Source organism: Spermophilus citellus (assembly GCF_964194105.1).
Source record: "Spermophilus citellus genome assembly, chromosome: 16".
Classification (NCBI taxonomy): Eukaryota; Metazoa; Chordata; class Mammalia; order Rodentia; family Sciuridae; genus Spermophilus; species Spermophilus citellus.
The window spans coordinates 53,526,917-53,542,579 of NC_138196.1; the positions used below are offsets into that span (position 1 = coordinate 53,526,917).

General features: G+C 37.4%; 1 protein-coding gene across 2 annotated transcripts in view; it reads right to left on the bottom strand.

Annotated features, from left to right (window-relative positions):
* WWC2 (WW and C2 domain containing 2) overlaps positions 1–15,663 on the bottom strand; it is a 240,054-nt gene that overhangs the window by 28,737 nt on the left and 195,654 nt on the right. For both annotated transcript variants that reach the window (XM_081269214.1, XM_081269215.1), the window contains 4 exons: positions 9,533–9,648; positions 5,171–5,369; positions 3,766–3,930; positions 2,542–2,634 (listed from right to left, as the gene is read on the bottom strand). In XM_081269214.1, coding sequence (XP_081125340.1) covers positions 2,542–2,634; positions 3,766–3,930; positions 5,171–5,369; positions 9,533–9,648 — 573 coding nt within the window. The remainder of the gene's footprint in view (positions 1–2,541; positions 2,635–3,765; positions 3,931–5,170; positions 5,370–9,532; positions 9,649–15,663) is intronic.

A 15,663-nucleotide genomic window follows, 5' to 3' on the forward strand; every position in this document is an offset into this window, starting at 1 on the left:
GAGGATGGTAGGCAGGACATTAGGAAGAGATGACATAATCTCTGACTCTGAGGACTTTGAATGGAGAACAGTATGTGGGAATAAGCAATAGTGAGCTGTGAATTAGATCTTAAGTTCCACAGAAAGTCAAACAAGGGACAGATCATTCTGGGCTGGGTCAGACTCATTTGCAGAAAGAAACTTAAACTAGGCCATGTACGATGGTATAAGCAGAAAGTACAAGAACAAGGAGTGTATTTCTTGCCTAGATTGCTGGCAGCAGGAATGGAACACAAGATATTCCTAATAAGAACTGGTGCTATATGATACCAGAGTGGAGGGCCTCAAACTTGACAAGTGTTCTAGTTTGAAGGTCTGGAACAATAGTGGTGCTCACAACAGATGGAATGGAAAGGGCCCATCTGCACCTCTTCTTATCTCAGGGTCTTAGTCCACATTGGGATAACTTTGGTTGTCTCCTCCTATTCTTTCTCCTCTGTCCAACACATGTTAAATGTTCACTAAATACTGAGGTGCTAGGCTTCTGTAGTACATTAAAAAAAATGTTTCCTTTATTCAACTTCTGCTCTCTCCAAAAAATACACGGCATGGTAAGAATCACCTAGATCCATCCATATTTGCATTGACTGTATTACTTGTTTTTCACAATCTTTCTTAGTTCTCATGAACATGGAATCTAAGGATTCCAGTGTGCACTGGTGTGCAGGTAAATTACTAACACTCGGTTCTCTGCATGGAGAAGGAAACATTGATTTGTAGGCTTGCTGATCTCTGTGGTATAACTACTACCACAGTAACTTTTTAAGGTGTCCATGTGATGTAGAGACACGCACAGTTGGCTCCTCTGAGCTAATATGAGGAGGCTCTAACATACCACTAAATCTCTGACCTCATGACTCATATGGTTGTCACTTTTCTTTTCCAGTTGGGTAAACCTTTTGCTGGTGTTTGCAGATGCTTTGCTCTCTTATACCTCTCCATAGTTTTCATGGCGGAATGCCTAAGTCAGAACACCATTCTCTACTCATTTCTCTTAAACCATATCTGCTTCCCTAAAAACCACTGTAAAAATAATCTTCCACACATGTTTTAGGATTAACCTCTGTTTGGTTCAAGCATATCTACTAACTAAGTTTATGAGCAATCTAACTGTTTTTGAGCTCAACTCAACTCAGACACACTTTTGATAAAAATTTCTCTGAAGTGTGCTACTATACTCTAAAAACACATTCTGTTTGAGAAAGCAGAGTGACCTGCAAATGAGATGAAACAAATTTTCTTTCAAGATTATGGAAATTTAGGAACTTCCAAAGCATAATATTTGGTAGTGTGAAATATCTACACCTCAAAATTTCCTAAAAAATGTTGAATGCTAAATAAAAGTGGGCATATCAGTTTTTAGACAAAAGAAACATGTTCTTTTTCCATTGAGTAACTAGAAAGTTGAACCAAGGGAATCAAAAGTTACCTATTCACATATCTAGTACTTTGCACATAGTGCTACGAAACCAGAGTGGCATTGATAATGATGAGGACTCTTAACTCACCATGCAAGTCCCTCAGCCCTTAATTCCGGTCCACAGCCCTGAGGCTCTGGCTGAACTCAGCTAAAACTCATCCCCTATGTTTTATGTCACTTCATGTCATCTACTGAGAGCACCTCATATGCATCATTCTTCCATCCCCCCCTCACCTTACTTGCCCCATCTCTACCATTTCCTTTGAAATTTTATTTAAGCCTTAAAGCCACAGACCTGCTCCAGGAAGCCTCTTTTAGACTCTAGTGCAGAGGAGCTCATTCCCTCTTCTCCAGCACACTTCTAATGTCCCATGTGTGATTCTGAGAATTTTCTCTAAAGATGGCAAACTCACCACTGATAGCACACACCACGCTCTGTGCTTACTAAATAGCACATTGTAAACTGAAATTATAATAGAAAGTAAACAGGAATTTTTGATCAACTTGTATAGTCCAACCCTCTAATTGACTTAAATATTCTCATCCAGAGATCGATGGCATCTAGGAATACAACCCACTCAGATGAATTTTAAACTTCTAAAAAGAACTGTTTAAGCAAGTTCAAAATCATGTGATTAAACAGTAAACAAAAATAGAAACACCCCAAAACCTGTGTGCTACTCCTATGCAGAAATGTCTGCTCCCCTTCAGAGGAGGTCCCAGGTTTATATTCCTCCCACAAATGCTCAAGGGATGGTATGCAGACCTGTCAGCCATCACTGGACATTTGCTCAACTCACTGATGCACTTGGGGGCCCAGCAAGCTCCTTCTCCAGAGATATTGCAAACCAATTTCCAGCCTTAATTACCAGAGGTTCCAAACCAGTGACGAAAGAATGCTTTCAAGCATATCTTCTCTGGTTCTCTGACATAACACCTGCATCTCTGTGTGATCACTGTGGCTTCATTCAACAGCCTGGGAGCATGAAGCACTGGCACTCAATAGTTTTGGGATTCATGCTTTGCAATTCATGAATCTGGATTGGTCTAGGGCAGTGGGACATGACTGAAGAAATACATACCCTTTTGACCCGCAAACTGCACCGTTCACTGGAGTTTCTCACAAACAGTGATTTTTTAGCCAAGGTTGAACTGTCACTGTCACTCCGATTTAACTGGTGACAAAAGATTAAAAAAAAAAATCACTATATAACAAACAGAGTCAGTGGAAATTAGAACTGAGAAGTTTACTAAATAAAGTAGGTAGTGACAATATGACCAGCAAATTTCTTTAAGAAAACCTTCCATAAACAGATTCTTCCTTGTTCTATGGTTTTATTAGCTTAATTTTCTTAAATAATTTAAATAACTGTCAAGTCATACATTAAGATAATTATACATCTTTTGAAATAAAGCAATTCTTTTAGCTAACATGTGATGTTTACTTCTTTAAAGAAATATTTCCATGAAGTACAGAGCTCAAGGTCAGAGTTAAGACACATTCTAGAATGCTCCTGGCCCAAGTAGCTCATGCCAACCCACTTACCTGCTTTAGGTCTCTGCAGAATGTAACCTATCAATCAAGCCTACTCTGTACCCTGCTTCCCATAGCACCAATCCTCTGCTACCCACCCTACCACCACCCCCTACCCCTGCCCCACAAGGCACTTCTCAGCTTATACACTTATAATTATTGTTTATGGCCTAGGTCTCTTTTGCTTCTGGATAAATCTCAACTATCTAGGAAAGTGCTTAATAAAAGTATTTCTTTTTAACTTGAATGAATAAAGTTAGAATTTTAGAAGTATTTCTAATCCATTTTAAAATATTAAATCTACTTTACTATACATTATAAATACTTCTAGAAGTACAATTTGGTAAATAGATGGAAATCTCAAAATTTTCTTCACAGAGCTATAAATCTGATTCAGTGTCCAAAGGCATTAGTAAGAGATGCTTTTTGTTCTAAAATCCAATTCACAGTTTTCAGTCCAGCAAGATTAACATGGGTTGAAGCAAGTATGTTATACAGTGGAAATATATAAAATATATATCTTAAAAGTCACTTATGTTTCTAAACACAGATGGAAGTCAAAAAATTCTTAGCATCTAGATCTTTAAAATTCACTTATTTGCATCACATTAGAACCAGTGAGACCTTAAATTTGTGGGAAAACTAATTTAAAAAAACCTTTTAGTATTTGTAGTCAGAATGTGCAGTTTCTTGTCATTAATGGGAAATGCACTCACTGGTAGAAGGGCAAGCCACGGTCCCTGGTGTCTCATCACACACATGGTCACCTTACCCTGCAAATGTACTGGCTTCGCTCGCCTGGAGAAAAAGTCTGTGAACGCACTATCATGCTGCTCCTCACAAATGGATGCTGTTGAGAGCTCAGGCTGCTGCGGTCTTTGGGTCGAACTGCCATACTGTCATTAACTGCGTCATCAGTATTTGTCTCTTTGTCAACCTACAAGAAAAGTAATTTGTTAGGAGCTAATCAACGTGTGTACATTTATTCTCCATTGTTCTAAGAAAAAAAGAAATACCAAATGCCAAACAGATTCATGTAGCACTTGGGACACTCCTAAGAGGAATGCTTCTATTACAACACAGTTCTTCTGAAGGGAAAGTAGGTACCTGGTAACTTCCAGGTTCTTAGGAAGCTACCATAGTGGGTAGGATCTGTCCAAAGAGATTACCCATAAATAGAAGTGCCACCTTTAACAGGTTAGAATTAAAACCTTCATGGTTTTGATTTAAAGAGATAGTATGAAGAATTCTATTTTGAAATATATCATTAAACATTATTTAATGAATACAAGAAAATGAAATATGCCACAAAGTTATAGATTTAAATGGAAAATGCAATTATACATATATAAATATAATAACTGTTATGAAGCCAAATTTGGATTTTTTTTACTGGATCTTTGGAAATGTAACAAAAATAAAATTTTAAGTTCAAATGGAACTGTCTCGAAATATAAACTTGTAGGCACAGGTAGATGTCTTTTATCTTACAGGAATAACTTGATTACAGACCTGCCTCTTAATGAAAATTTGCTTCCTTGTGACAGGAAGTCCTTGGTCAGGGTACAATACTATTTTCTCAGAAATAAGGAATTCAAATGTTCTAAACTCCATTACCAATATTCGAAGTGTGCAGCAGGCATCCTTGAGCCTTAAAAAAGACTTCCCCATTTGGGGACAGTGGTCTCAACACATTTCTCACTTACCTACCAAAGCTGCCTGTTTAACTTGGTTGGCATCTGTGCGTAAACCTAGTTTTCTGTCACCTTTCTAGACAGAAAGCTTTTAATAAGAACACCATCTAACTAAAATGAAGTTCAAATGTTTGCTTCATGTTTGAAATAGAAATAAACTTTGAATTTGACACAATTAAGTAGTCACCCTGCTGCTAGCCAAGGAATTCAGAAAATACTTCTAATAAATATTCACAGAATACTTTATAGAGACTGAAAGTAGTACTATTCCTCTTCTTATATCAAATTTAATGAAGAATTAATATTTTGGCCCATCTAAAAATTATAAAGCATTTATAATGTATCTTTTATATGCCTTTCATGATCAGCTTTCAGATTAAAATCTTAACATGGAATTACACCTGAAGAGATAAATAAGCATCTCCGATGTCTACATGGTGCCTTTGAGGCATCTGTTTTAGTAGAACACAGCTGAATATTCACCAGGGTGGGTACTCCAGCGGGTGGCTGATGTCTACAGTCTTTGGCAACCTCATTTTCTTTCTTCCACTTGACTTCATCCATCTTTGGCATATTAGTGCACGAACTTAAGTCTTCCATACAGCTATTGTGCTTTGCCAATTTAACCTCAGCTTCTTTTTCAGCCACAATTTCATCAGAGGCCTCTCTTAGCATTGTTAACCTATGGTGAAATGAAACAAAATGAAGATAAGACACACTTAAAGTCAAGTGGGTATGCTGTATAAATTGTGCAACTTAGGCACGTTAACCTGTTATTTGAGAAATGAACAACAGACTTAAACAAAATGATTCAAGCCATTGTCTGGCTGGAACTTTTAATTAAATAGTCCATAAAAAATAAAATTCTCACTCATTATTTAACAATATACTGCAAAATCTCCATAGTGTAATACTACAAAGTTAAATTTATGAAATTTGACCTAATTTCCAGAAACTAAAGTAGAAATATTCTAAAATCATATAAAAATTTTAATCCCAGCATTTTAAAATGTTGACATTCAAACTGAAGCAATGTGATATTAGTTATTCATTTTTATACCATTAATCATAGGAGGAAATGGGATACTTTCAGCTAAGAGAGAATAAAACCATCCATTACTGAGGTTGTAGCTCAGTGGTGGAGCACTTTCCAAGCATGTGTGAGGCACTGGGTTCAATTCTCAGCACCACATACAAATAAATAAAACAAAGGTCCATTAACAACTAAAAAATATTTTTAAAAAAATCCATTACTGACTGCTCACAGTCTAGCAGAGAAAACCCCATGTTAAGGAAGATATACTATTAAATCAACAGAAGCCTCTTAGTGCTGTTTGTGCTCACATTTACCAAAAGCCATATCACTGACTTGGGTGGCATTACAAGGGGTACTCTACAACATGAAGTCAGTTTATAAAGAATATATAAAGCAGGAGTATTGGGATGGTTTAGAACATACCAAGCTTTTGTTGACTGTCATGTTCTTAAACACTGAGCTTTAACTGCAATTGGTGACATGCTGACAAATTGGCACAAACTAGTTATTAAAGGTGTAGCCATGAAATGAACACAAGGGAGGACCAGCAATTATGGCTATGAGTTATAAATTCCTTTATTTACATACTAAGTGAATTTTTAAAAATATGTGTGATGTGAACATGAGGAAAGCTTGGTATTTAAAGATACTAAAATAAACCTTATGCTCACTCTCATATTTATTTGTCCTGCAGGGCTTTGATTTTTATTCACTATTAAGGAATTTTGGTAAGCACAAAGTATCTCTACCTTTTTATATCACTGTCAATACCCTTCCTTACAAGTGGTCTATGACTATTATTTATGACTTATCCTGTAAGTTTCTATTTTTTTCTTTTTTTTGATGGCTAATATATTTTTTTTAATTTTTATTATTGGTTGTTCAAAACATTACAATGTTCTTGACATATCATATTTCATACATTTGATTTAAGTGGGTTATGAACTCCCATTTTTACCCCGTATACAGATTGCAGAATCACATCGGTTACACATCCACTGTTTTACATATTGCCATACTAGTGTCTGTTGTATTCTGCTGCCTTTCCTATCCTCTATTATCCCCCCTCCCCTCCCCTCCCATCTTCTCTCTCTACCCCATCTACTGTAACTCATTTCTCCCCCTTGTTTTTTTTCCCTTTCCCCTCACTTCCTCTTATATGTAATTTTGTATAACAATGAGGGTCTCCTTCATTTCCATGCAATTTCCCTTCTCTCTCCCTTTCCCTCCCACCTCTCATGCCTGTTTAATGTTAATCTTCTTCTCATGCTCTTACTCCCTGCTCTGTTCTTAGTTGTTCTCCTTATATCAAAGAAGACATTTGGCATTTGTTTTTTAGGGATTGGGTAGCTTCACTTAGCATAATCTGCTCTAATGCCATCCATTTCCCTGAAAATTCCATGATTTTGTCATTTTTTAGTGCAGAGTAATACTCCATTGTGTATAAATGCCACATTCTTTTTTATCCATTCATCTATTGAAGGGCATCTGGGTTGGTTCCACAGTCTAGCTATTGTGAATTGTGCTGCTATGAATATCATTGTAGCAGTATCCCTATAATATGCTCTTTTAAGTTCTTTAGGGAATAGTACGAGAAGGGGAATAGCTGGGTCAAATGGTGGTTCCATTCCCAGCTTTCCAAGAAATCTCCATACTGCTTTCCAAATTGGCTACACCAATTTGCAGTCCCACCAGCAATGTACAAGAGTACCCTTTTCCCCACATCCTCGCCAGCACTTGTTGTTGTTTGACTTCATAATGGCTGCCAATCTTACTGGAGTGAGATGGTATCTTAGGGTGGTTTTGATTTGCATTTCTCTGACTGCTAGAGATGGTGAGCATTTTTTCATGTACTTGTTGATTGATTGTATGTCCTCCTCTGAGAAGTGTCTGTACAGGTCCTTAGCCCATTTGTTGATTGGGTTATTTGTTATCTTATTGTTTAATTTTTTGAGTTCTTTGTACACTCTGGATATTAGGGCTCTATCTGAAGTGTGAGGAGTAAAAATTTGTTCCCAGGATGTAGGCTCCCTATTTACCTCTCTTATTGTTTCTCTTGCTGAGAAAAAACTTTTTAGTTTGAGTAAATCCCATTTGTTGATTCTTGTTATTAACTCTTGTGCTATGGGTGTCCTATTAAGGAATCAACCTAACAAAAGAGGTGAAAGACTTATACAATGAAAACTACAGAACCCTAAAGAGAGAAATAGAAGAAGATCTTAGAGGATGGAAAAATATACCGTTCATGGATAGGCAGAACTAACATCATCAAAATGGCGATATTACCAAAAGTTCTCTATAGGTTTAATGCAATGCCAATCAAAATCTCAACGGCATTTCTTGTAGAAATAGATAAAGCAATCATGAAATTCATATGGAAAAATAAAAGACCCAGAATAGCAAAAGCAATTCTAAACAGGAAGTGTGAATCAGGCGGTATAGCGATACCAGACTTCAAACTATACTACAGAGCAATAGTAACAAAAACAGCATGGTACTGGTACCAAAACAGGCGGGTGGACCAATGATACAGAATAGAGGACACAGAGACCAATCCACAAAATTACAACTATCTTATATTTGATAAAGGTGCTAAAAGCATGCAATGGAGGAAGGATAGTATCTTCAACAAATGGTGCTGAGATAATTGGAAATCCATATGCAACAAAATGAAACTGAATCCCTTTCTCTCGCCATGCACAAAAGTTAACTCAAAATGGATCAAGGAGCTTGATATCAAATCAGAGACTCTGTGTCTGATAGAAGAAAAAGTTGGCTCCAATCTACATATTGTGGGGTTGGGCTCCTGTAAGTTTCTAAAAAGTTTAATATATATGTATATACATACATTCACACAAATACATATATATGTAGGTATAAGCATATATATATGAGTTAACAGTAGTTCAAATATAACAGTATAAGCAACTATATAAAAATTAATCCAAATAAACATATATATAGTATATACACATACTGAAGCATTCACTAAAATTTGTTTTTAAACAATACAAATCAGAAAGGTAGCTATTTGCAGATAAACAGATATATGAATCTGGACATCCCTTTCTAAAGGATGAGGTGCAGATACAAAGAAGGAAATAGAAAAAGAAGATAAACATGGTAACAGAGAAATAGTTACTCAGAAGTTTTTTTGCTAACTCCCTGCTTTGTTTTACCACAGCCTAAATGGCACTCCTAGTAGTTTAAAGAAAAAGTAGACTGGTTTTCAATTTATCTGGCTCTACAATAACCTAAAATATCTTTCAAAATGGATAGTTTGTAGACAAAAAAAAAAAAAAAAAAAAAAAAAAAAAAAAAAAGCAGCTTAGCTGGGCATGGTGACACATGCCTGTAATCCCAGTTCAGGAAGCTCAGTCAGGAAGATGTCAAGTTCAAGATCCCAGAAACTTAGTGAGGTCCTAAGCCAACTTAGCGAGGCCCTATCTCAAAATAAAAAATAAAAAGGGCTGGGGATGTAGCTCAGTTGTAGAGCAACCCTGGTACTGCAGCCTAACCCCAATCCCCACCAAAAAAAAAAAAAAAAAAACTTAGAAATTAATGCCAAAATTAGTTGAAGAATTTAAAAATCTGGCTAATGTGTTGACTTTGCCCACAATTTTTCTGTTACCTCCTTTAACTCTCTAATGGCCAAGAAGAGACTCTTTATCCTTAGCTTCCTAAAGCTACACTGTTTTCTGTAATTCCAGAAGATATAAACTTACAAAGGTTTCACTGGAAGTTTCTTATGAGAAATTAAACTTCTTCCCAGCAAGTTACTACTGCAAAAGGAAATGACTACTGTTTACCAATCTCCTTCTGGACCCCTCTGTTCTTCTGGCCCTGTTTCTTCTTCTTGTGCTAATTCTTGTTCCACAGCCAATAGTTCAGCGGAGGTTCTTGCAAGTAAGGCTGATACTGCATCCTGGAGAACGTAAAACATATGGCAATTAATATCATATACATCAAGAAATGATTTAAAAATTAATCAGATGCAGATTTATACTTCCAGCTGTGGAGAAGCAGCTTGTATCAAACTCAACTCTCTCACTGAGAACAAAGATGAAAGCTGAATAAAATGAAGAAAGAAAAAAAAACCCAAAACAAACCATAACAACAAAATAATAGAACTCCCAGATGTTTTAAAGCAGTGAAGAGTACCAAAGGCTATCAGGATTAGAGGGCCAAGATCCCAGGGAAAAGAGAAATACAAGAAGGTGACCCAACCATCATTGCCACTCTCTCCCCTTGAGAGTGTTTGACAGTTCTAGGTGCAGACAAGCAGGATAGGCAGACTTGACTGGCTGAGACTGTGGCTGTGGAGTTAGGAGGATGGAGGATTACCACTAAGCGCAGGACTACCAAGACAGTCAGCACACAGGGGTCAGAGAAAATGAAATGTGTGGTGGGCTCAATATTATTATTCCTGTTTTAGAATGTGCCATATGCGAGCTGCATATGTACAGAGCAAGACGCTGAGAAGGCAGGCAGAGAATCAGTGCTAGTAGGCTGAAACAGCAAACGGATATTTCAGTTGTCTCATAGAGTCCTAGGGAGGAAAAACATGGAATTCAAGTTCCCCAAATGATTCAGATATTCTCATATTCTCCAGAAGCACACTAAATCCTCCCTAAAAGAATATGTCAGCCATAGCCTCCACAAACCCTCACACACAGTAGCCAGAATTCCATCAAGACCTAATGACCAGCTAGGCATGGTGGCCCATGGGTTCAATCCCCAGAGCAAAAATAACGACCGACCAAAAACAACCCCCTCCCAACAAAAACAAACAAACAAACAAACCCTAGCAACCAAAAGCTAAAAAAAAAAAAAAAAAAAAAGCAACAACAAAAGAGGCAGACCAATTCACACACTGTAGGTAATTAGAGAAGGAATTTACATTTTTACAAATCATTTAAAAAAAAACGATAAAATAATAAAATAAATTTCAAAAAGAAAAACCACATTAGCATATCAAAGTGAAGATATTTAAAACCAAAAAAACCAGGATGCATTACTTTTTAGGAATCAAAAGTTGGACTATTCTCTAGCAACTCAATAGAATCAATGGAACAAGATGACAAAAAGTGATACCTGTAACATATTAAAAGAAACAACTAACCAACTAGAATTCTGAATATGTGACCAAAAGCTGTCACAAATGCAGTTGAAATATATACCAAGAGACCTGTACTAAGAGACATACTAAATATTAAATGAATTCTTTAGTAGGAAAATGATCCAAATAGAACTAATATAGAAAGAAATTAAAATACATCAGAAATGGTAAAGACGTAAGGAAATCTAACTGAATATTTAGATTGACAATTAAAAAAACAATAATAATAATGTCTAGAGGGATATGCACTACAGGTAAATAAAACACATAAGAATAATCGGGCTGGGGATGTGGCTCAAGCGGTAGCGTGCTCGCCTGGCATGCATGCGGCCCGGGTTCGATCCTCAGCACCACATACAAACAAAGATGTTGTGTCCCCCGAAAACTAAAAAAATAAATAAATATTTAAAAAAAAAAAAAAAAGAATAATCACATAGAAGGAAGAAAAGAGAAAATGGAATTAAATTCTTTTAAAACCATTGGAATGTCTGAGAAAAAGAAAAGGCATTAATTGAAGGTAGTTTCCAGTAAGTTAGGGATACATATTGTACTCACCGGGGAAACAACAGAAAAATAAAAAACTATAGTATTCCTCCCCTTATCTGTGGTTTTGCATTTCATGATTTCAGTTACCCATGGCCAACTGCTGTCCAAAAATATTAAATGGAAAATCCAGAAATAAGCAACTTATAAGGTTTACAATGCATGCTATTCTGAGTAGCATTATGAAATGTTTAGCTGTCTCCATCCTGTCTTGCCTGGGAAAGGAATCTTCTTGTCTAGTGTTTCAATGTTGTATTATGCTACCTTCTCAAAAGTTGCTTTGCCATCTCAGTTAGCAGATTGATGGTCATGGCACCACTGTACCTGTATTCAAGAATACCCTTGTTTTATTTAATAATGGCCATGAAGTAGAAGAGTAATGATACTGGCAATATGTATATGTCAAAGAGAATCTTTAAATATTTCTTTTACGTGAAAAGGTGAAAGTTCTTGACTATTTAATCAGGGAAGAAAAGAAAAAGACATGCAGTTGCTGAGATGTAAGGGAAGAATGAACATCCTCTGAAATTTTGAAGAAAAAAAAAGAAATCCAAGCTAATTTTGCTATCACACCTCCAACTGCAAAAATTATACAATACCTGATATGTGCTTGGTTAAGATGGAAAAGATAGTAAATCTGTGTATGGATAAGAAAAAATTTAGTATATGTAGGGGCTCTGTGTTAGTTAGCTTTTTGTTGCTGTGACCAAAATATTGAGCAAGAACAATTTAGAGGAGAAAAATTTTATTTTGGCAACTGGTTTCAGAGTTTAGAGCACAGTCAGCTGGTTCCATTGCTTTAGGCCCAAGCTGAGGTGGAACATCATGGCTAAGGATGCAGAGGAAAAAAGATACTCAGATTAAAAACTAGGAAGCAGAGGGGCAGGGTGGGAAAAAGTTGCAGGGAAGATGCATCCTTCCAGGGCATACCATCAATGACCTGTTTCCTTTAGCCATGCCCCACCTACCTACAAGTACTACCCAGTTAGCCCACTCAAACTAGGATGGATTGATTAGGTTATGATTCTCATGATACAAACATTTTACCTCTGAATATTCCTGCATTAACAGAAGAGGTTTTGAGGGACACTTCATGTTCAAAACATAACAGGCTTAGTAATACTTGCAATTTCAGGCACTCACTGGGGAGTCTTAGAATGCATCCCCCGTAGGGTAGTGGGGCAAGGGAGGTGGTGCAAATGTTACTGATAATTTATAGAAGAAAAGGGAATTTAAAAAAATGTGATTAATCCAAAATGAGAAAAAAATGTAACAAAGATGGGACTAAAAGAAAATAAACAGTAAGATGATAGATCCAAACCCAAGTATATGAATAGAATTAAATGTTAATGAACTAAGTATTTCAATTAAAAGATGAAGATTTTAAGATTATATAGTATCAATACCAACTATATATTATTTAAAAGTAGTACACTTTAAGAACTTGTGGATGAGGGAGGTTGAGAGGCTTGTGAGAAGCCAGTGGTGGCAGTTGGTCTCTGAAGGTTTTTCCTGAGGAGCAGTTTTGTTTGGCATGTGTGGTTCTAAAAATAAAGTTCGTTTCTTTTGACAAGTGGCTCCTGATTGTGCCCAGCCAGACTTCGGCATTTGGTGGGCCGCACGGGGAACGACTGAGGTTTTCGACAGACACAACATCTTTGTTTGTATGTGGTGCGAGGGATAGAACCCGGGCCGCACGCATGCCAGGATCACTAGGCAATGCTGAGCTGACGTGGATCTAGGGCGAACAGTCTGGGCCTCTCAGAACACACTCTGAGCCCGGATCGGCTGAATTCAAGCTCCCGTTCGCCTGCTTCCCGCAGACAAACAGATGTGACTCAGCACTAATCCATCCAGCTGAAACAACTGGTCAGCCCTTCTCATCCTACGGAGGTAAATGCCTACTGAGCCTTCATAGGTAGTGGCCACAGGTTTGAAACGGGGCTTGGGAGAGACAGTAAGGACCCACCCGTTCCATTGGTCGTCCGGCAAAGGGAACGAACTGTCGCCATTTGCAAGAGATACCACCATGGCAGAGAACTGACGTCATCAGACTGCGGCGGAGGAGATAACTTCATTGAAACCAGCGGCTACAGGTGTGTAATTCCCTAGCCTTCCCTCTCCACACATCGGGGAAACCTTAAGGGCCCCTCCCAGCTCTCCCATAAGGGCCCCTCCCAGCTCTCCCGTGAGCACGATAGCCAGACCCAGGGAATCAGAGGTGGCGCGGGACCCTCGGCGTGGAACTACCGCTCCCACCAGTGCTGACAGCTGAGGTCTCTTACACCAGCTACCGGGGGAGTGGCTACCGGAGGGCAAGTAAAATTCGCTGAGGATTCTCAGCCCCAAGCTCTACAAACTTAGGGTCTGAGGGAATGGCAAACTGCAAGAGTGTGCCCTGTCGTTCATGAAAACAGGGCTCCCGGGAGCAGCAGACCTGGCGTGTAGCCAGTATTGTGCTGAGCGGCACCCGTGAGAGGGGCCTGGCTAGAGGAAAAGTGGGAAGTGACTAGACACAAGAGGAGGCCCTAGGCACTCAGGATTGGAGACCTGCCCAGTCTGGGAGGAGCTGCTGCACAGTGATTGGTTCCCGCATATTGACAGGAGAAACTTCGCCTGGTGGGCACAGCGCCACCTACTGGAAGAGAAGTTAATCAAACTCTAAGACTGCATTTATTAGTTTTTTTTTCTTTTTTTCTTCTCTTTTTTTTTTTTGATTTGGGTTTTTCTTTCATTTTCATTTTTCTTTCTTGTTTTTTTTTAAATTTTTTTTACAATTTTTTAAAAATTTTTTTTCTTCTAATTTTAATTTTATTATTTTTTTTAATTTTTTTTTCTTTTTTTATTTCCTATTTTTTCTTCTTTTGTCTTTTCATTTCTTTTCATTTATCTTATCCCCCCTTCCTTGAATTCTACCTGCTTACTCTCATTCTCTTTAGTGACTTCTTCCCTTCCCTTCTAATACCTTTCCTCCCAAGCATCTAATAAATTTATAGGAGTAAACAGTAACTCAGTAGTCAAACAAAACAAGAAGTAACATGAGCAGCTTCAAAAAGCAAGGAAGAAAAGGAGTACAAACAATGCAGGACAGCCTAAATATTCAGGAGGACCTAGAGTCATCAGAAAAATGGTCATATAAAGAACTCAAGGAACACCTTAGACAGATGGAATGGAACCTTAAAGAGGATACGAGACAGCAAATTCAAGCAGCGAAAGAACACATTGAGAATGAATTACATAAACAGATAAAAGAAGAAGTTAAGCATCTTTATCAGGAGATAGAGATAATAAAAAATAATCAAACAATAATTCTAGAAATGAAGGAAACGATAAACCAAATTAAAAACTCAATTGAGAGTATCACTAACAGAGTGGAGCAAGTAGAAGCCAGAACGTCAGATAATGAAGACAAAATATATCATCTTGAAAAGAGTCTAGCCAAATCAGAAAGGCTGGCAAAAAATCACGAGAAAAACATCCAAGAGTTATGGGATAACATAAAAAAACCAAACTTAAGAGTCATCGGGATAGAAGAAGGTACAGAGATTCAAACCAAGGGAATGAGTAACCTGCTGAATGAAATAATTACAGAAAACTTTCCAGAAATAAAAAAGGAAACAGATATACAAATTGAAGATGCATACAGGACACCGAGCACACAAAATCACAGTAGACCAACGCCAAGACACATTGTTATGAAGATATCCAATATACAGAACAAAGAGAAAATATTAAAAGCTACAAGAGAAAGGAGACAGATTACATTCAGGGGTAAACCAATACGGTTAACAACGGATTTTTCATCACAGACACTGAAAGCAAGAAGGTCATGGAACAATGTATTTCAAACACTGAAAGACAATGGATGCCAACCAAGAATTCTGTATCCAGCAAAATTAAGCTTCAGGTATGACAACGAAATAAAAATCTTTCATGATAAACAAAAGTTAAAAGAATTCGCAGACAGAAAACCAGCATTGCAAAGCATTTTGAGCAAAACACTACACGAGGAAGAAATGAAAAACAATAACCAAAACCATCAGTGGGAAGTGCCTCGGTAAAGACAGAGGGCGAGGGGAAAGATAATCATGGAGAAACAAACTAAATTTTTTTAAAAAAGGATAAATAATCAAACATGGATGGAAGTACAAACCATATATCAATAGTAACTCTGAATGTTAATGGCTTAAACTCTCCAATAAAGCGACATAGGCTGGTATCATGGATTAAAAAAACAAATCCAACAATATGCTGCCGCCAGGAGACACATCTGCTTGG